Below are 19,662 nucleotides of genomic sequence, written 5' to 3' on the forward strand. Positions count from 1 at the left end.
TAACTTGATTTTTATATATACTGTACTACTAATAAATGAAATGTTTTAAAATGAAAATAATTTAATAAGCTGTATTTGAGGATGCCTTCAGGCAAAGACAGTGAATAAAGAACTGTGGATGCCAGAGACGGCATTAAGTTGGAATCAGAACTCAGAATGTCCACTGAAAAGAGGAAGCATTTAGGACTGAGCTACAAATAATTTTGTTTCAGAGAAGAAGCTAAACCCATCCAAGATGTTTCTGATTGTTGGTTTTACTTTATCAGTGTATTTCATTATTCATATCCTCAGGGGAGTCTGTTTTCAGCAACATTTACCAAGTGAACAATGGAGGCTGGTGACAGTGATCTTAATTTTATCCTTCTGGGTATATAGAGTTGCTTTTCAACTATAAAATGATTTCATCAGCTCAGAATTTAGATTTTATTTAGCTTTATTTTAGCTAGAGTTGAAGTATTTTGAAAAATATCCTCATTTTTAACCTTCCATCATTCACTCCTTACCTGAAGTGAATTTTGCTTGAATTCAAATCATTTCACCTCTCCACAAATACAAAATCATTCTGAAGTAAATTATGTTTGGTATTTTTGTATGCTTAGATATGCACTGACCCATTTATTGCATTCTCAGGAAATTTAGAGATATATTTCCCAGTGTATCTGAGCAGAAATTGGTGAGATAGGAATGAACATAGTTATAATGAACTATCACTGAATTTCAGGGTATCCACTCAAATATAATCCACCTTTCACACTACGTTATTTGGTCTGTATTTATAGGACCAAGTGTTATCCTTATTGTGAAAGAATGGCAGAGGTGATTCTTGAATGTTCGTTTTCTACATTGCATTATGCCCTTATAACAGGGTAATACATTTGGACTTTGATTAATTAATACACACAGCAGGGAAATTTGACCAAAAAGTTACAATAAAATGAACAACCCTAATAAAATCATGGCCATTTCTACCAATACAAAAATGAAATGGATTCCTAAAATGCTTACTTACGATACATACCAGATTATTCCCGGCCCCTCTTTTAAATAATTTGATTTGATACTTCTATAATACCTATTTCTTGGCCTCAATTTTCCTAATAGCCTAATTGTTCCCTTTATTGTGCAGGTGTGACCACAAAACAACGGTAAGTATGTTGTTCATTCCATTTTATTAGTCATAAAGTTTAGAGAAATAAGTGTTTAAGATTGATCTTGCTAACCAACTTTTACTTTTGTATAGAGTGTCCGTGGGACAATTAAATAGTATACTTCTCAGATTCAGAAATTACACTGCTCCTCAGAGATAAACTGCAAAGAGTGGGACACGACTGAGCAACTGAACTGAACTGAACCAATGAATGAAAGTTGGTTATAGGAAGTTTATATTACCTGAGGGAATGACTCTTAAATGTGTTAGTATGTATCAGAATTCTTAAAGAGAAAGACTGACTTACAGATTAGTTAGTACAGCCAGAAGGCTAGAAAATTCAAGTTCTGAAAAAGAAAAAAAAAAAAAAGACTCCCAGATAAGTCTTTATGCATGTGGTTCACTCACTGCAGTCTGAGAAACTCAGCGTTTTCCTTAAAACGTTTATAATGTTTACATTTTGGATGTGGTGTTGACCTGCAGCACCCCCACGAAGTTACTCATTTCAACGCATGGTGGCAGTGCAGGCTAAGAGTGGATATAAGCTCTGCAGACTCGGTGGACTCCATTTCAGAGAAGCCCAAGAGAAAAATATAGAGCTCATTTACAGGTTAAGCTAAGACAGAAGTGTTCAGGGAGCAGTCGCTGCCAGACAAGTTATAGGAACGAATTTGAAATTCCGGAGCAGACATTTTGAAGGGTCAACAGTGGACGTAGTGATTGGGATTGGAAAAAGATTTTTCTTCTGGAACCAGACATAACAATGGAAATGGTGCAAAGGAAACTACATCAGAAGAAAAGGCAAGTGATGATCTTCATTACATTGATTCTTTCGTGGGAGGCAGGTTCAGAAACGATTCGGTACTCTGTACTGGAAGAGACAGAAAGTGGCACGTTTGTGGCCAACCTGACAAAAGACCTGGGACTCAGGATGGGAGAGCTGGCTGCCCGGGGCGCCCGAGTTGTTTTTAAGGGGAATAGACAGCATTTGCGGCTTGATCCAGGCACCTGTGATTTGCTGCTGAATGATAAACTGGACCGGGAGGAGCTGTGCGGCTCCACTGAGCCCTGCGTGCTACCCTTCCAAGTGTTACTGGAAAATCCCTTTCAGTTATTTCAGGCTGCCTTGGTAATTAGAGATGTAAATGACCACGCTCCAGAGTTCCCTGCTAGAGAAATGCAACTAAAAATATCAGAAATTACTATACCAGGTAAGGTATTTCCTTTGAAAATGGCACAAGATTTAGATGCTGGTAGCAACGGCCTTCAGAGCTACATAATCAGCTCCAACCCTCACTTCCACATTCTCACTAGAAACCGCAAGGACGGGAGGAAGTCCCCGGAGCTGGTACTGGACAAAGCGTTGGATCGTGAGGAGCAGCCCGAGCTCAGGCTAACCCTCACAGCGCTGGATGGCGGGTCTCCGCCTCTGTCTGGGACCACAGAGATTCAGATCCTGGTCTTGGATAGCAATGACAACGCCCCCGAGTTTGCTCAGGAGTTCTATGAGGCGCAAGTCCCTGAAAATAGCTCCCTGGGCTCTCTGGTTATCACTGTCTCAGCGAGAGATTTAGATGCAGGATCATTTGGAGAGGTATCTTACGCCCTATTTCAAGTCGATGACGTTAACGAACCTTTCGAAATTAACGCAAATACAGGAGAAATTCGACTAAAAAAGAAATTGGATTTTGAAGAATTTCAATCGTATCAGGTGGATATCGAGGCTACAGACGGTGGGGGACTATCAGGAAAATGCTCTGTAGTCATCAAGGTCCTGGATGTGAATGACAATGCTCCCCAATTGACTATGTCCTCACTGACTAGCCCCATCCCTGAAAACCTGCCAGAGATCCTAGTGGCAGTTTTCAGTGTATCAGATGCTGATTCTGGACATAACCAACAGGTTATCTGTTCTATACATGACAATCTCCCCTTTGTTTTAAGACCGTCCGTTGAGAATTTCTACACATTGATAACAGAAGGGGCACTGGACCGAGAGGAAAGAGCCGAGTACAACATCACTATCACGGTCACTGACATGGGAACCCCAAGACTGAAAACCGAGCACAACATAACAGTGCTGGTGTCCGACGTCAACGACAACGCCCCCACCTTCACCCAGACCTCCTACACCCTGTGGGTCCGCGAGAACAACAGCCCCGCCCTGCACATCGGCAGCATCAGCGCCACAGACACAGACGCGGGCGCTAACGCCCAGGTCACCTACTCGCTGCTGCCGCCCCCCGACCCGCTCGTGCCCCTCGCCTCCCTCGTGTCCATCAACCCCGACAATGGCCACCTCTTCGCCCTCACGTCCCTGGACTACGAGGCCCTAAGAGCCTTCGAGTTCTACGTGGGCGCCACCGACCGCGGCTCGCCCGCGCTCAGCAGCCAGGCGCTGGTGCGCGTGCTCGTGGCGGACGCCAACGACAACGCGCCCTTCGTGCTCTACCCGCTGCAGAACGCCTCGGCGCCCTGCACCGAGCTGGTGCCCAGGGCGGCCGAGCCGGGCTACCTGGTGACCAAGGTGGTGGCGGTGGACGGCGACGCGGGCCAGAACGCCTGGCTGTCGTACCAGCTGCTCAAGGCCACGGAGCCCGGGCTGTTCGGCGTGTGGGCGCACAACGGCGAGGTGCGCACGGCGCGGCTGCTGAGCGAGCGCGACGCGCCCAAGCAGCGGCTGGTGGTGCTGGTCAAGGACAACGGCGAGCCGCCGCTGTCGGCCAGCGTCACGCTGCACGTGCTGCTGGTGGACGGCTTCTCGCAGCCCTACCTGCCGGCCCCGGAAGCGGAAGCGGCGGCCGCAGTGCCCGCCGACCCGCTCACCGTCTACCTGGTGGTGGCCTTGGCGTCGGTGTCGTCGCTCTTCCTCTTCTCGGTGCTGGTGTTCGTGGCGGTGCGGCTGTGCAGGAGGGGCGGGGCGGCCTCGGCGGGTCGCTGCCCGGTGGCCGAGGGCCACTTCCCGGGCCACCTGGTGGACGTCAGCGGCACGGGGACCCTGTCCCAGAGCTACCAGTACGAGGTGTGTCTGACGGGAGACCATAGAACTGGTGAGTTCAAATTCCTGAAGCCGGTATTCCCTAACCTCTTGGTTCAGGACACTGAGAGAGAAATCAAAGAAAGCCCCAGTTGTAGAAATAGCTTTGTATTCAGTTAAATGTCATATTTGGTTAAGTGAGCCTCTCCTTAATTTTGGCAAACCTAATTCCCATTGCAATACCTTTCTCTTAAGAAGTTGTACTGTTGTACAAATATATATATAGGGCTTCCCTGGTGGCTCAGTGGTAAAGAATCTGCCCGCAATGTTGGAGATCCAGGTTCGATCCCTGGGTCGTGAAGATCCCCTGGGGAAGGAAATGACAACCCACTCCTGTATTCTGGCCTGGAGAATTCCATGGACAGAGGAACCTGGCAGGCTACAGTTCATGAGATCATAAAGAATCGGACACGACTGAGTGATTAACACACACAAATATACATACATATATATATATATATATATGCATGTCTCTGTGCTAATTAGATTTAGCATTTTTAGTTGTACTGGATATTGAATATGTATTTTCTCCATATTTGACCTTCTCTTGATGATTAATCTTTCCATAACTAAAAATTACTCTAGTATAAAAAGAAATTCTATTAATATTTAAATCAACTTCTTAGTTTATGTCTTTTCAATGAAACATTTTAAAGCTCCTGTGTAATCATGCATTTCTGTATATTTTTGGTGCTTTTCCTTATCATACAGCTTTCTATTTGCAAGCTAGTGTTTGAAATTCTTTGTAACTACCTAGACCGTTCTTGTTGATTATTCTACAAAGCTATGGCCCCTGAATAGCCATGAGCATATCTTAGCATACTTGTTTCTCCAAAACTGTACATAAACATGCACTTTATTAAAGTAGTAATACACTACAATTTTGACCATATCCCATTGTAAGCACCAATATGCTAGAGATTTCTCTCTCTTATTTGTCTGCTACTTAACCTAGCACATTGCAATTGCTACATACTCACATTAACATAAAAATTATTCTAATAATAATTAAAAAGAAAAATCTGATACAATTTGGCATTACTTCACTAAATAAAACTAAGTCACTACTTTTTAAATTATTTTTTAAAACACAGAACCTTAAATACACCCTAAGTCATTTCAAAGGACTAAAGAGGTAGAGGGCATCATATACTGCCTTGTCCTTCCTTTTGCCCTATAACTACAAGTTCAAATGTAGTTTAACGTATTTGTTTTTCTTGGTTTCCCTGAAGTTTCTCTGCACCTTCAAAAGAGTAAGAATTTCTTTTGAGTTTTGGTTATTCTGTTCTAGTCTGGTTATTGAGTGATAATAGATTTTCACTTTGTTATTCTGCAGACATGGACAGTCTTTATCAACAAAACAGTGACATATTTTTTATGTCCAAGTTATCTTTTGTTCTTCTATGTAGCTTTCAGACATTTTGCAAAGTAGTTTTTTCAATTATGCTAAACTTTCATTATTAAGAAAAAAGCATTGTTTTTTTTTTCCTTTAAGACAACATAAGAAATAAACTCACCTGGCATTGCAATTGCTTTATATTGTGTTCATTAAACCAAGGAAGCTATGTGATTTCCAACTAAAGTTATAGGGATATAACTATAAAGCCACTTACATCTATTAAAGAGTTTGCTTTATAAGTCTCAAGTATCACTCTACAGGAATTTAATTATTTGCATCTTTCCTTAATTATATTTTTTCTAAGGATGTAATGAAATAAAAAATGAAAACTACTTAAAGTTATCATTGAACATACCTTTTTACCTTCATCCAATCTAATACTTGAAATTAGAAAGTGATAAGAACACAATTAAACAAATGACATAAATATTGTATTTAACTTTAATGATGCCTCCATTTACTGTTAGATATTTAAATGAAATAGTTTAATGTATGATGACAAGAAATCTGATTGACGTTTTCACCACTATATCTATTTCACCTCTATATCTCCACTATATCTCAACATTATGAAAAAAGTTCATGTTTTTGTTTATGCCAGGAAAGTCAAATTTGTATAATTACCTAAATGAGTCTAAGCAAATAAACACTGAGAACCCACCTTTATTAACTTTATATATGTTTTTTAAATTACTTTGTGTATTAATTTATAAATGAGTGTATTAATTTATAAATTACTGTGTGTATTCATAAAGTATGGATCATTACTTACTAGCTGGAGATCACTAGCAGACTTTGGTGTAGACCTCATCAACACTTTAAAATTCAATTAGAATTTAGTAGTAAATATCCAGATAACTTCCACAAAATGAATACATCATGAAAAACAGGCCATTTCTATTGTTGCAAAATAAAATAAAATAAAAAGGAGCCAAATATCTGGATAATAATACCCATTTCAATCACTTTCTCAAATGTATTATATATGTTCATTTTTAACATTTCCTCTTTCATCATTTTTTAGGCACAGCATAAAGTGTGTTTAGGGCTTCCAAGGTGGCAATAGTGGTAAAGATTCACCTGCCAATGCAGAAGATGCAAGTTCAATCCCTGGGTCATGAAGATCCCCTAGAGAAGGGAATGGCAACCCACTCCAGTATTCTTGCCTGGAGAATCCCATGGACAGAGGAGCCTGGTGGGCTACAGTGCACAGGGTCGCAAAAAGTCTTGACACGACTGAAGTGACCTAGCACACACAGTGTGTTGTTTTAGTGACATAAATTCTACCTAAGTCAACACGGCCCACATCACTTTCAGACATAAATTCTACTGAAGTCAACGTGGCCCACATCACTTTCAGAACTCCTCTTCCTTATGGCCAAAAGTTACAGAATACAGATTTTAAGTAGTCTCAGATTTTAAGTTTTGCATATATTTGGTTGTATTCTATTTCAAGTTAGAAGGATTATTTAACAGCAGAAAACAACTTTTTTTTTCTTCTTTCACTTTCAAACAACTATAAAGCTTGGTTAAAATTCAGAAATTACTAGTTTGAAGAAACAGTAGATCATATTCAAAGAACTGAAGGGGCTAAGTAAGCTTCCTGAAAAGGAAACTTCTTGAGAGAGCTCTGAACTGACTCCTACAGTTTGCCCTGAGGAAATTTGCAAAAGCCTAAGAACAGTGCCAGGAAACCCAGGTTTGATTCCTGGGTCCAGAAGATCCCTTGGAGAAGGAAATGGCAACCCACTCCAGTATTCTTGCCTGGAAAATCCCATGGATGGAGGAGCCTGGCAGGCTACATACAGTCCATGGGGTCGCAATGAGACGGACCCTACGGAGTGACTTCATTTAAGAACAGACAAAAGGCTTCTGCTCCTGCCAGGGATAGAGTAACTTCATATGCCTATGGCAAATTGGAGGCCAGTTCCCCTGTCAGAATATTTGTCAAATTCAGGGACATTCCAGTTGGAGGATTCAATGTTGGGAATATGCCAGTTCTCTTCAATCAATCTACTGATGCAGTAAAATCCTAGAAAAAACTTCAGCAGATTTCTTTGTAAAACTGACAAGCTGAATCTAAAATTTATATGGAAATAGACAATACTAACCAAAGCAATCTTGAAAAAAAGAATAAAACTAAAGGACTTAATTATCAGATAATAAAACTTATTACAAAGTATAGAAATTAAGATAATTTGGTATTGCAGGATAAACAAGGAGAAAAATTGAAAAAAAGAAGGGCCTTGAACATAACTATGGTCATCTGATTTATGAAAAAAAATGACAACTCAGAAATAGTGGAGAATGGAACTTTTTTCAGTAGATGGTGCAAAGACATTTGGATATTTTTATGAAAAAGTAATCTGAGCCTAACCTCATTCCTATTAAAAAGTTAATTTCATGAGAATTATAGCTATAAATGTAAAAAGTAATTGACTTTTTGAAAACACCACACAGCAGTATTTTCATCACTTTGCTGTATGCAAAGAATTAAAGAGAATACAAAAAAATTCAAACCATAATTGAAAAATATTGAAAATTAGACTAAATTAAAATTTAAAGGTTTTGTTCTTCAGAGATATCTTGAGACTTAAAGTGCAAGCAATAGAATCAGAGAAGATACCTGCAATACATACGTCTGAAAAAGTACTTAAATCCAGAATATATAAGGAACTTCTAAAGATCCCTAAGAAAAAAAAAAGGCAAATGCCCTAACAAGAACAGTAGACAAGAAACAGGTACTTCATAAGAATGTACTCTAATAAAAATAAACAAGTGAAAATGGACTCATTTAATTAATCTTCAGGGGAATCCTAATTAAAGTTACAACATGACATCACCACACACTCACCAAAATGGTTAAAAGACAATATCAAATGATGACAAGGATTTGGAGAAACTGGAGCTCTCACTCTTCACAACATAAGTGCACACAAAGACAGCAAAAATATTGATAGCAGCAGTACTCAAAATATCCCTTAACTGGAAAATACCAATGTCCATCCACTGGAGAATAGAAAAACAAATCATTGTACAATAGAGTAACACAAAGCAATGAGATAAGTTAGAACAGTATAGAAGGGGTGGACTTTACAAACATATGAGTAATATTGTATAACTCCATTTGTGTGAAAGCTTAAAAACAAGAACAGAAAAAAAACCACCCCACACTATAATAATAGAAATCAGAAGAGTTTTACCTTTAGTGACCAGATAATGACAGGAGAGGGCTTCTAGGGTTTTGGTAACATTTTAGTTTTAATTTAGGTTCTGCTTACCAGTGTGTTCACTTCCTGAAAAGTTATTGAGTTGTACACACATGATTTTTTCCCTTTTCTGATGTATATTTAAAATAAAACCATTTTGAAAAATTGTAAACTTACCATTATTACTAATTTCTTGAATATAATCAAATAAGAATCCCACAAGAGAAAGTTTGAGTACTCAAAAGGTGTTTTATGAGGAATACTGATACATCATTTTAGTTTGTTCTGAAAAGTATTCTTTAACTGGAAGTTAACTTAGCAAATGCTTATTCAGAACTTCCAGTAACTAAAAACTGGAAATACAGAATCAATCGGGAGCATTTCTGACTTAAAAGGAAACTGATACATACCAAGTTAAAGCTTGGAATGAAATGGCCAATACTATATGCAATAGTAAATAGTGACGCCTGGTGGCGCTGCAAGCTAGGAGTATGAATGAAGGGATCTGTGACTGTCCCAGAAGCTGTTAAAGTGGGAATCACAACCCCGAGTGCTTTCTAAAAGAAGGAAGCAATTTACATAGGATGTAGGGGCAGAGATCTCTGAGAAGGGCATCGTCCTAGTGCAAGTCAATCAGATCAAATTCCATTTTATTTAACGAACTCATCTGGATTGGTTGTATATCGAGTTGAAGAAATTACCTTCTTGCACCGGATCTGGACAATGGAGACTGCGCCAGCAAAAACGCTACAAAAAAGGCAAGTTATCTTTCTTGCTATATTGTTGTTTTTGTGGGAGACTGGCTCTGAAGAAATTAGGTATTCCATGCCAGAAGAAAGAGAAAGTGGGTCTCTTGTGGCCAACCTGGCAAAAGACCTGGATCTCAGGGTGGGGGAACTAGCCACGCGGGGCGCGCGAATCCATTACAAAGGAAACAAACAGCTCTTGCAGCTGGATATAACGACCGGGAATTTGCTTCTATATGAAAAACTAGACCGGGAAGTGTTGTGCCGGGCAACAGATCCCTGTATACTGCATTTCCAACTATTACTGGAAAACCCGGTACAGATTATTCAAGCTGATCTACAGCTCACAGATATAAATGACCATTCCCCAGAGTTCCTAGAGAGAGAAATGCTCCTAAAAATCCCCGAGAGCGTCCAGACAGGGACTGTGTTTCCTTTGAAAATAGCTCAGGACTTTGACATAGGTAGTAACACGGTTCAAAACTACACAATCAGCCCCAACTCCCATTTTCATGTTGTCACTCATCATCGTGGAGATGGCAGAAAATACCCAGAGCTGGTGCTGGACAAAGCACTGGATCGGGAGAAACAGCCTGAGCTCAGTTTAACCCTCACCGCGCTGGATGGGGGGGCTCCGCCCAGGTCTGGGACCACTACAGTCCGCATCGAAGTCGTGGACATTAATGACAATGCCCCAGAATTTTTACAGTCCGTCTATGAGGTCCAGATTCCAGAGAACAGCCCCCTAAACTCCTTAGTTGTCGCTGTCTCTGCCCGAGATTTAGATGCAGGAACATATGGGAAAGTAGCCTATGCTCTATTCCAAGGAGATGAAGTTACTCAACCATTTGTAATAGACGAAATAACAGGAGAAATTAGTCTGAAAAGGGCATTGGATTTCGAGGCAACTCGGTTTTATAACGTGGAGATTGCAGCCACAGACGGCGGGGGCCTTTCAGGAAAATGCACTGTAGCTATAGAGGTGGTGGATGTGAACGACAACGCCCCCGAACTGACCATGTCGAGACTCATCAGCTCTGTCCCAGAAAACTCCCCAGAGACTGTGGTAGCTGTTTTCAGTGTTTCTGATCCAGATTCCGGGGAAAACGGTAAGATGGTTTCCACCATTCAGAATGATCTCCCCTTTCTCTTGAAACCTACGTTCAAAAACTTTTACAGTCTGGTGACAGAGAGATCGCTAGACAGAGAGGAAAGAGCCGGGTACAACATCACCATCACGGTCACTGACATGGGAACCCCAAGACTGAAAACCGAGCACAACATAACAGTGCTGGTGTCCGACGTCAACGACAACGCCCCCGCCTTCACCCAGACCTCCTACACCCTGTGGGTCCGCGAGAACAACAGCCCCGCCCTGCACATCGGCAGCGTCAGCGCCACAGACACAGACGCGGGCGCCAACGCCCAGGTCACCTACTCGCTGCTGCCGCCCCCCGACCCGCTCGTGCCCCTCGCCTCCCTCGTGTCCATCAACCCCGACAACGGCCACCTCTTCGCCCTCACGTCCCTGGACTACGAGGCCCTAAGAGCCTTCGAGTTCCGCGTGGGCGCCACCGACCGCGGCTCGCCCGCGCTCAGCAGCCAGGCGCTGGTGCGCGTGCTCGTGGCGGACGCCAACGACAACGCGCCCTTCGTGCTCTACCCGCTGCAGAACGCCTCGGCGCCCTGCACCGAGCTGGTGCCCAGGGCGGCCGAGCCGGGCTACCTGGTGACCAAGGTGGTGGCGGTGGACGGCGACGCGGGCCAGAACGCCTGGCTGTCGTACCAGCTGCTCAAGGCCACGGAGCCCGGGCTGTTCGGCGTGTGGGCGCACAACGGCGAGGTGCGCACGGCGCGGCTGCTGAGCGAGCGCGACGCGCCCAAGCAGCGGCTGGTGGTGCTGGTCAAGGACAACGGCGAGCCGCCGCTGTCGGCCAGCGTCACGCTGCACGTGCTGCTGGTGGACGGCTTCTCGCAGCCCTACCTGCCGGCCCCGGAAGCGGAAGCGGCGGCCGCGGCGCCGGCCGACCCGCTCACCGTCTACCTGGTGGTGGCCTTGGCGTCGGTGTCGTCGCTCTTCCTCTTCTCGGTGCTGGTGTTCGTGGCGGTGCGGCTGTGCAGGAGGGGCGGGGCGGCCTCGGCGGGTCGCTGCCCGGTGGCCGAGGGCCACTTCCCGGGCCACCTGGTGGACGTCAGCGGCACGGGGACCCTGTCCCAGAGCTACCAGTACGAGGTGGGTCTGACGGGAAGTACTGGGACTGGGGAATTCAAGTGTCTGAAGCCAATTCTCCCCACCTTCCCTCTCCAGGGCACTGTGAGGGAAATCAAGGAAAACTCCACCGTTCGGAGTAGTTTCCTATTCAATTAAGTATTGGATTATTCTGTTATTAAGCCCTACTTAATAAGTTTGGTAATCTATTTTAACTTAAAGATACATGTTATCGATGCATATTATTGATGGTCCGTTTCACGATTGTTTTACTACTGCTCCTCATTGTGAAATTTTAGAGTCAGACACTGGGTATTCACTGTATTTTTCATGCGTTAACTTTATGGTTTTTTAAATATTCAGTTCAGTTTAGTTCAGTTCAGTCGATCAGTCGTGTCCGACTCTTTGCGACCCCATGAATCGCAGCACACCAGGCCTCCCTGTCCATCACCAACTCCCGGAGTTTACTCAAACTCATGTCCATCGAGTCGGTGATGCCATCCAGCCATCTCATCCTCTGTCATCCCCTTCTTCTCCTGCCCCTAATCCCTCCCAGCATCAGTCTTTTCCAGTGAGCCAACTCTTCTCATGAGGTGGCCAAAGTATTGGAGTTTAAGCTTTAGCATCAGTCCTTCCAATGAACACCCAGGACTGATCTTTAGAATGGACTGGTTGGATCTTCTTGCACTCCAAGGGACTCTCAAGAGTCTTCTCCAACACCACAGTTCAAAAGCATTTAAATATTAGTCTCCACTATATTGACAATCTGAATGAAAAGTAAAATTTTATTTTACTGTTTAGCTGCTAAGTCATGTCTGACTCCTTGCAACCCATGGACGGTAGCCCACCAGGCTCCTCTGTCCATGGGATTTACCAGGCAAGAATACTGGAGTGGGTTGCCATTTCTTTCTCAAGGAATCTTCCTGACCAGGGAATCAAACTTGAGTCTCCTACATTGACAGGCAGATTCTTTACCACAGAGCCACCAGGGAACACTAAAATTTTATTTGCATAATTTTAAAACATTTTAATCATCTATCCTTTTTATAAATTTTATATTCCAAAGTCCTCAAGATTGCATCTCTAACTAGTAGTGACAGCTGACATCACAAGTGACATGTAGGGACATGTTTAAAATATGTTTGATAGTTTTTTAACCCACCAATGTAAGTCTCATTTTGGGGTAACTCCTATAGTGTGAAAAACTAAAAACAGATACTAAAGATGGCTAAATACTAAATAGCTAGTCACATTTATGTGCATTTCAATATATCACAATAGTACATACACATTTTCTATCAATACAGACTTCAGGAAAGTGTCAACACATTAAATTACAGTTTTTGAATTTCATGTAAGTATATGATGATAATTTAAAAAACAATTATTAATGCTTAATAAATATTTGCTATTAACAGTTATTAACTGTTGTATTGGACTGTTATTAACAGTCCAATCGTGTATTTTTAAAATAACCTTCAAGGAATAAGTAATCCTAATATTCTCACTACAATATAGCATCCTTGCCAGTAAATAAAGTTATTAAATATCACCCTTTTATTTGCCTTCTAAACAGAAAACACCTTCATTCACCCTAAACTCTATTACAGAATATAAAGTGCTTCAGAGTACATTTCATCTCCTTGTCTTTGTCTAACAATTTGAAAGTTCAAAAGTATTTTTAGGAAAATCCAGATTATATTTTTTCAGGCTCCTGTGCCTATTTCTCAAGCTTCTATAGGTGTGTTCCCTCCCAAGACCTAAGTTAGTTACTAGTAGCAGGTTACTAGTCAGATTTTTCTCTTTCACTGATGTATATGCACCATTTACCTTTGTTAGCCACAAAATAATTTACTTCCACAATTTAACCCATATTTGGTTTGGTTATGTTTGTAGTATATTATGAGAAGTCCCTCTTTTCAACTTCCCATCAAAGTCAGGCAATTTATTCTAGAGTGACAAATGAGTATTTTCTTTTTATTCTTAATGCAACTGGGCTTAACTAAATTATATTTGGCTGTGTTCTGTGTTCAGATAAGTGAACTATCATGGTTCTTTTGTCATAGATGATTACCAATTAGTGAGTGTAGGGGAAACTTAAACCAGATATTTACCCTCTCCTCCTCCATTCTTCTCTGGGGGAATTGCTGCTTCTACTGTTCTCACTCCAACCACATGACTTTAGTTGGTATAGTGGATTTTTTCAGTATACCCATCTGCATAGTCCCAGAGGGTATAAAACATACAGGGGTGTGGGCCCTATTTAATGCTGACAGGTCAAAACCTTTCCCTAGAAAGATATACTTTGAGTTCCTTGGCTTTATTGCCTTCTTCATGTTTGCAGAAAGACATTGCCTGAGTTGAGAACTTACAATTGGTTTCTAATAAAACAAATAGTCATTTCCTCTCACTGGGCTATGTACACAGTGAACTTATGAAGGAAAAAAAGGTCCAAAGTCTGTGTATCCCAGAGACTGAAAAGTCACATTTTCCCAGAAGTTCCAGGCACACTGCAATTTTGGGGGGAGAAAAAACTGGATTTTAAAATGTATAACTTCTTCTAACACCATAGAACAAATTAGTAACTTTGTAATAGAATGTAAGCTTCGCAAGAGCAAGAATTTTTGTGCTTAATTTACAGTTTTATCCCGAGAAGCTTTAATAATTCCTGCACAGAGAAATACTTATTAAATGAAAAATAAATTTGTCTTGAGCTGAGTTTTGCATACCAAACTTGTACCTTTAAAGGGAAAATGAATGTAGATTTAGATAAATAACTTATTTTTCTCTCACAACTACTGTTACCTACCTGGACAAGACTGCATTACAGGGGCGGAGGAAAGGAATTAATAACATTTTATGACCCACAGTGTGTTCACTGCAATTTTGGTATTAATATCATGCTTTGAAATGAAAACTCCCTGAAGTTGTAAAGAAGAACGCTTGGTGGCGCTGCAGGCTAAGAGAGTGAAAAAACAGTCTGCAGAGTCCTAGACTCCATAAAAGCCGATCTGTTTCTGGTAGCTCACAAAGGAAATATTTACACAGCTGGGGATAGGTTTCAGAGAGGCAGCTATCCCTTTGTCAGTCCATGACAAGAAGTAACTCAAAATTACCGAACCAAGATAGCAGATCTGGTGCAAAACAATTACTTTATGATTAAATACTGCATCTTTTGCACTCAGGAACGATGGAGACACCGCTACCCAAAATGACTCAGAAAAGGCAAGTGACCGCTATTATTATTCTATTATTATTGTGGGAGGCGGGCGGTCAGATCATTAAGTATTCAGTTCTAGAAGAGAGGGACAGCGGCTCATTTGTAGCCAACCTAGCAAAAGATCTGGGGTTGGGCTTAGGGGAGCTGGTTTCTCGGGGCGCCCGGATTCTTTTCAAAGGGAATAAACAGCATTTGCAGATCGAGCAGAAGAGTGGGAATTTGATACTAAAAGAAAAACTGGACCGAGAAGATTTGTGCGGTGACACGGATCCATGTATACTGCATTTCCAGGTGTTACTGAAAAATCCGGTGCAGTTTATTCAAGGCGAATTACAGATTCAAGATGTAAATGACCATGCCCCAGAATTCTTGGAAAATGAAATCCTCCTGAAAATATCAGAAAGCAGCCATCCAGGGTCTGCATATCCTTTGAAAATAGCTCAAGATTTAGACGTTGGTAGTAATACAGTACAGAACTACACAATTAGCTCCAACTTCCATTTCCACCTTTTTACTCGAAATCACAGCGATGGCAGAAAATACCCGGAGCTGGTGCTGGACCAAGAGCTGGACCGTGAGGAGCAGCCCGAGCTCAGATTAACCCTCACAGCGATGGATGGTGGGTCACCGCCCAAGACCGGGACTTCCCAGGTCCTCATCATAGTCCTGGACATAAATGACAACGCCCCTGAATTTGCTCAGCAGCTCTACCAGGTGCAGGTCCCAGAAAACAGCCCTATAGGCTCCCTTGTCATCACTGTTTCTGCTAGAGATTTGGATGCTGGGATCCATGGCGAGCTCTCCTACTCATTTTTCCAATCCTCAAATCAAGTCATTCAGGCCTTCGAAGTAAACACAGCCACAGGGGATATACGATTAAAAAAAAAGTTGGATTTTGAGGAAATTAGATCTTACCATATGGAAATTGAGGCCTCAGATGGCGGCGGTCTTTCAGGAAAATGCACTGTAGCCATAGAAGTAATGGATGTAAACGACAACGCCCCTGAATTGACCATATCACTACTCATTAATGATATCCCAGAAAACACCCCTGACACTGTGGTCGCTGTTTTTGGAATTTCAGATTCAGACTCTGGTAACAATGGAAAAATGATGTGTTCCATCCAAGACCATCTCCCTTTCCTACTGAAGCTCACGATAGAAAATTTTTACACCTTGGTAACAGAAGGCGCACTGGACAGAGAAGAAAAAGCCGAGTACAACATCACCATCACGGTCACTGACATGGGAACCCCAAGACTGAAAACCGAGCACAACATAACCGTGCTGGTGTCCGACGTCAACGACAACGCCCCCACCTTCACCCAGACCTCCTACACCCTGTGGGTCCGCGAGAACAACAGCCCCGCCCTGCACATCGGCAGCGTCAGCGCCACAGACACAGACGCGGGCGCCAACGCCCAGGTCACCTACTCGCTGCTGCCGCCCCCCGACCCGCTCGTGCCCCTCGCCTCCCTCGTGTCCATCAACCCCGACAACGGCCACCTCTTCGCCCTCACGTCCCTGGACTACGAGGCCCTAAGAGCCTTCGAGTTCTACGTGGGCGCCACCGACCGCGGCTCGCCCGCGCTCAGCAGCCAGGCGCTGGTGCGCGTGCTCGTGGCGGACGCCAACGACAACGCGCCCTTCGTGCTCTACCCGCTGCAGAACGCCTCGGCGCCCTGCACAGAGCTGGTGCCCAGGGCGGCCGAGCCGGGCTACCTGGTGACCAAGGTGGTGGCGGTGGACGGCGACGCGGGCCAGAACGCCTGGCTGTCGTACCAGCTGCTCAAGGCCACGGAGCCCGGGCTGTTCGGCGTGTGGGCGCACAACGGCGAGGTGCGCACGGCGCGGCTGCTGAGCGAGCGCGACGCGCCCAAGCAGCGGCTGGTGGTGCTGGTCAAGGACAACGGCGAGCCGCCGCTGTCGGCCAGCGTCACGCTGCACGTGCTGCTGGTGGACGGCTTCTCGCAGCCCTACCTGCCGGCCCCGGAAGCGGAAGCGGCGGCCGCGGCGCCGGCCGACCCGCTCACCGTCTACCTGGTGGTGGCCTTGGCGTCGGTGTCGTCGCTCTTCCTCTTCTCGGTGCTGGTGTTCGTGGCGGTGCGGCTGTGCAGGAGGGGCGGGGCGGCCTCGGCGGGTCGCTGCCCGGTGGCCGAGGGCCACTTCCCGGGCCACCTGGTGGACGTCAGCGGCACGGGGACCCTGTCCCAGAGCTACCAGTACGAGGTGTGTCTGATGGGAGGTACTGGGTCCGGCGAATTCAAGTTTCTCAAACCTATTGTCCCCAGCCTCATGAGTGAAGGAGCTGGTATGGACACCGCGGAAAATGCTAACTTTATAAATCGTTTGGGGTTCAATTAGGAATCTCACTTGACAAGAGATGATCAATGATCATATTCACTAATATATTAATTTCCAACTCTTTCATTAACATGAGCTTACATATTCACACGTTCATTAAGTGTTGTCCTATTTATAGTTTGAAGTGTTTTACATTCCGAATCTCTAGGTGGTTTTTATTGTTGCTCTTTTGTCGATTTTTATAAGCCCTTAACATTTTGCATGGGAGATCAAACATTTAGCAGAGAAATGGTGTTTCTCAAGTTTTGGAAGATCAGATTTTTCTAAGTCATAAGTGTTTTCAGGTTCCTGATAGTTGAGCTTGTTCGTTGATAACTTGTTATAACTAAGAGAATTGTGTTTTACGATTATTATTGCATGTCTGACTTGTAAATGATGGCTTTTAGTTTTAAAATTTTTCACTTATGCAAAAAATTTTGTGACCTTGTAAACTGCTGGAGTTCTGTACTGTTGTTTCAAGAACACTATTGTCTTTCCTCAAATGAACTAATATTTTATCTGAATGCTTTCTGAGTATTTTCTTTCAAAATTGGTATCGTTTAATTAGACCATCTACTATAATTTTAAAGGATATAATCCCAGTTAAGTAGAAAAAAGTTGGTAGAGTTATGGTTTCTTTTTCATAATAAATGGCTTTTAGTATGAAAATGATTCTTTTAAAATAACATATTTTAACATTTAATAAGAATAAAAAGGAAAGCATAACATTCTCCCACTCAAATAATTTTCAACATCATCCTAAAACATTTCCATGATGCTTATAGTAGATGAAAATAATATAAAATGGATCTGTAATAAATTCCTATCTTTATAATTAAAACTATCAGATTTTACTTGAATAAAAACAAAATAATATGAACCTACAGAACTTGCTTATGCTTAGATAAATAAGCCCTACAAGGTTAACAAACAAGAGTGTGATGCATATTAAAATATTAGCATCATTTAACTGCCCTCTTATGAGTGAGCAAATAGGGACTTCCCTGGTGACCCACTGGCTAAGTCTCCAGGCTCCCAAAGCAGGCACTCTGGGTTCAGTCCCTAGCCAGGGAACTAGATCCCTCATCCTAGCATCCCATCATTCCACATGCTGCAACTAAGACACAGGTAGGAGTCTGCATGTAGCTAAATAAGTGAGCAAATAAACTTAAGAAGATAGCAAATATATAGAGTTGTCAATGTTTATAACATTTACAATGTGTTTTTTTCCCCTTTGAGATTCTGATTTTGTTTCCTTTGGATATATAACCAGAAGTGGGATTGCTGGATCATATGGTTCTGTTTACTTTTATTTTTTAAAATTAGTGTTTTTTCCAAGTGCTGTGGACTCAGTTGTGTCTTCCCAAGATCATACATTGAAGCCCTAGCCCTCAAAGTAATGGAAATTGGAGCTGGGCCTTTGGGGTATAATTAGGTTTGGATACCGTCAGGAGGGCAGGGGTCTTCATGAGATTAATGCCTTCCTAAGAGACACCAGAGAACTTGCTCTTTCTCTCATGTGAGGGCACATTGAGGTGGGCATCTGCAAGCCAGGAAGAAAGATCTCATCAGAATCTAACCTGCTAACACCCAGAACTCAGACTTCCAGCCTCCAGAACTGTAAGAAATAAGCTTCTGTTGCTTAATCCACACAGTCTATGGTATTTTTTATGGCAGGTTGAAAGCTGCCCAAGCCCTGTAAGGGACCTAAGTCAACGAATTTGTTGTTGTTTTAGTTGCTAAGTCATGTCCCACTCTTTTGTGACCCCACTGGACTATAGCCCACCAGGTTCCTTTGTCCATGGCATGTCCAAGGCAAGAATACTGGAGTGAGTTGCCATTTCCTTCTCCATACAATGTGTTTTTAAAAGATGATGTTTATCATTGTTTAGACATTTTATGTTTTAAATATTTAATTTGTCATACAACGCTTCAATTTTTCCAAGTGTACTCATGTCTGAGTGCCCAGAGATGATAACTTCTGAGCCTTTTATCTGTTTTTTTCCCCATAGTATTTACTTCCATGTTTCTAAATAATATGCTGAAAAAATCCTTTTTCTTAATTTAAGTTTTAGATATTATCCATTTACTTCTAAGGAGCACACACACAAACTTGAACACTTCTACCCCATCCTCTCTGATAACAATGTCATAATCTGTTTAAGTAGTATTTAAATAATTACATAAATATCACTTATACCTGAACCTCATGTTGCTGATATTTTTCTTTTCTTAAGTTTATGATTGTCTCACTTTCCACTTTACTTACTTTTCTAGGTATATACTTTTAAGTTATCCCCATACTTTGTAAAGTCTAAAGCACCTCATTATATTAAGTGCTTAAAAAAACCT

The 19,662-nt window shown here is 42.6% G+C and overlaps 3 protein-coding genes across 3 annotated transcripts in view; all 3 read left to right on the forward strand.

The window, feature by feature from the left end:
* Positions 1–1,390, forward strand: part of LOC133251372 (protocadherin beta-4-like) — a 30,959-nt gene extending 29,569 nt beyond the window's left edge. The window contains exon 2 of the mRNA XM_061423724.1: positions 1,241–1,390. Coding sequence (XP_061279708.1) covers positions 1,241–1,260 — 20 coding nt within the window. The 3' untranslated portion in view covers positions 1,261–1,390. The remainder of the gene's footprint in view (positions 1–1,240) is intronic.
* Positions 1,391–1,609: 219 nt separating this feature from the next.
* Positions 1,610–17,834, forward strand: LOC133251369 (protocadherin beta-17-like). Its single transcript, XM_061423720.1, has 2 exons — positions 1,610–4,197; positions 14,933–17,834. The coding sequence occupies exons 1-2, from the start codon at positions 1,911–1,913 to the stop codon at positions 17,329–17,331; spliced, it is 4,686 nt and encodes a 1,561-aa protein (XP_061279704.1). The 5' UTR covers positions 1,610–1,910; the 3' UTR covers positions 17,332–17,834.
* Positions 4,308–14,973, forward strand: PCDHB5 (protocadherin beta 5). Its single transcript, XM_061423725.1, has 2 exons — positions 4,308–11,771; positions 14,933–14,973. Exons 1-2 carry the CDS (start codon positions 9,516–9,518, stop codon positions 14,960–14,962), a joined length of 2,286 nt encoding a protein of 761 aa, XP_061279709.1. The 5' UTR covers positions 4,308–9,515; the 3' UTR covers positions 14,963–14,973.
* Positions 17,835–19,662: the final 1,828 nt, after the last annotated feature.

The sequence above is a fragment of the Bos javanicus genome, chromosome 7 (genome assembly GCF_032452875.1).
Source record: "Bos javanicus breed banteng chromosome 7, ARS-OSU_banteng_1.0, whole genome shotgun sequence".
Lineage (NCBI taxonomy): Eukaryota > Metazoa > Chordata > Mammalia > Artiodactyla > Bovidae > Bos > Bos javanicus.

What these genes read in the sequence shown, in the direction of transcription:
- PCDHB5 (XM_061423725.1), top strand. Translation starts at nt 9,516, where the DNA reads ATGGAGACTGCGCCAGCAAAAACGCTACAAAAAAGGCAAGTTATCTTT. An exon ending in CCCAGAGCTACCAGTACGAG is followed by an intron (nt 11,772 to 14,932) that starts GTGGGTCTGACG and finishes TTTTGCACTCAG; the next exon opens with GAACGATGGAGACACCGCTA.
- LOC133251369 (XM_061423720.1), top strand. Translation starts at nt 1,911, where the DNA reads ATGGAAATGGTGCAAAGGAAACTACATCAGAAGAAAAGGCAAGTGATG. An exon ending in GACGGGAGACCATAGAACTG is followed by an intron (nt 4,198 to 14,932) that starts GTGAGTTCAAAT and finishes TTTTGCACTCAG; the next exon opens with GAACGATGGAGACACCGCTA.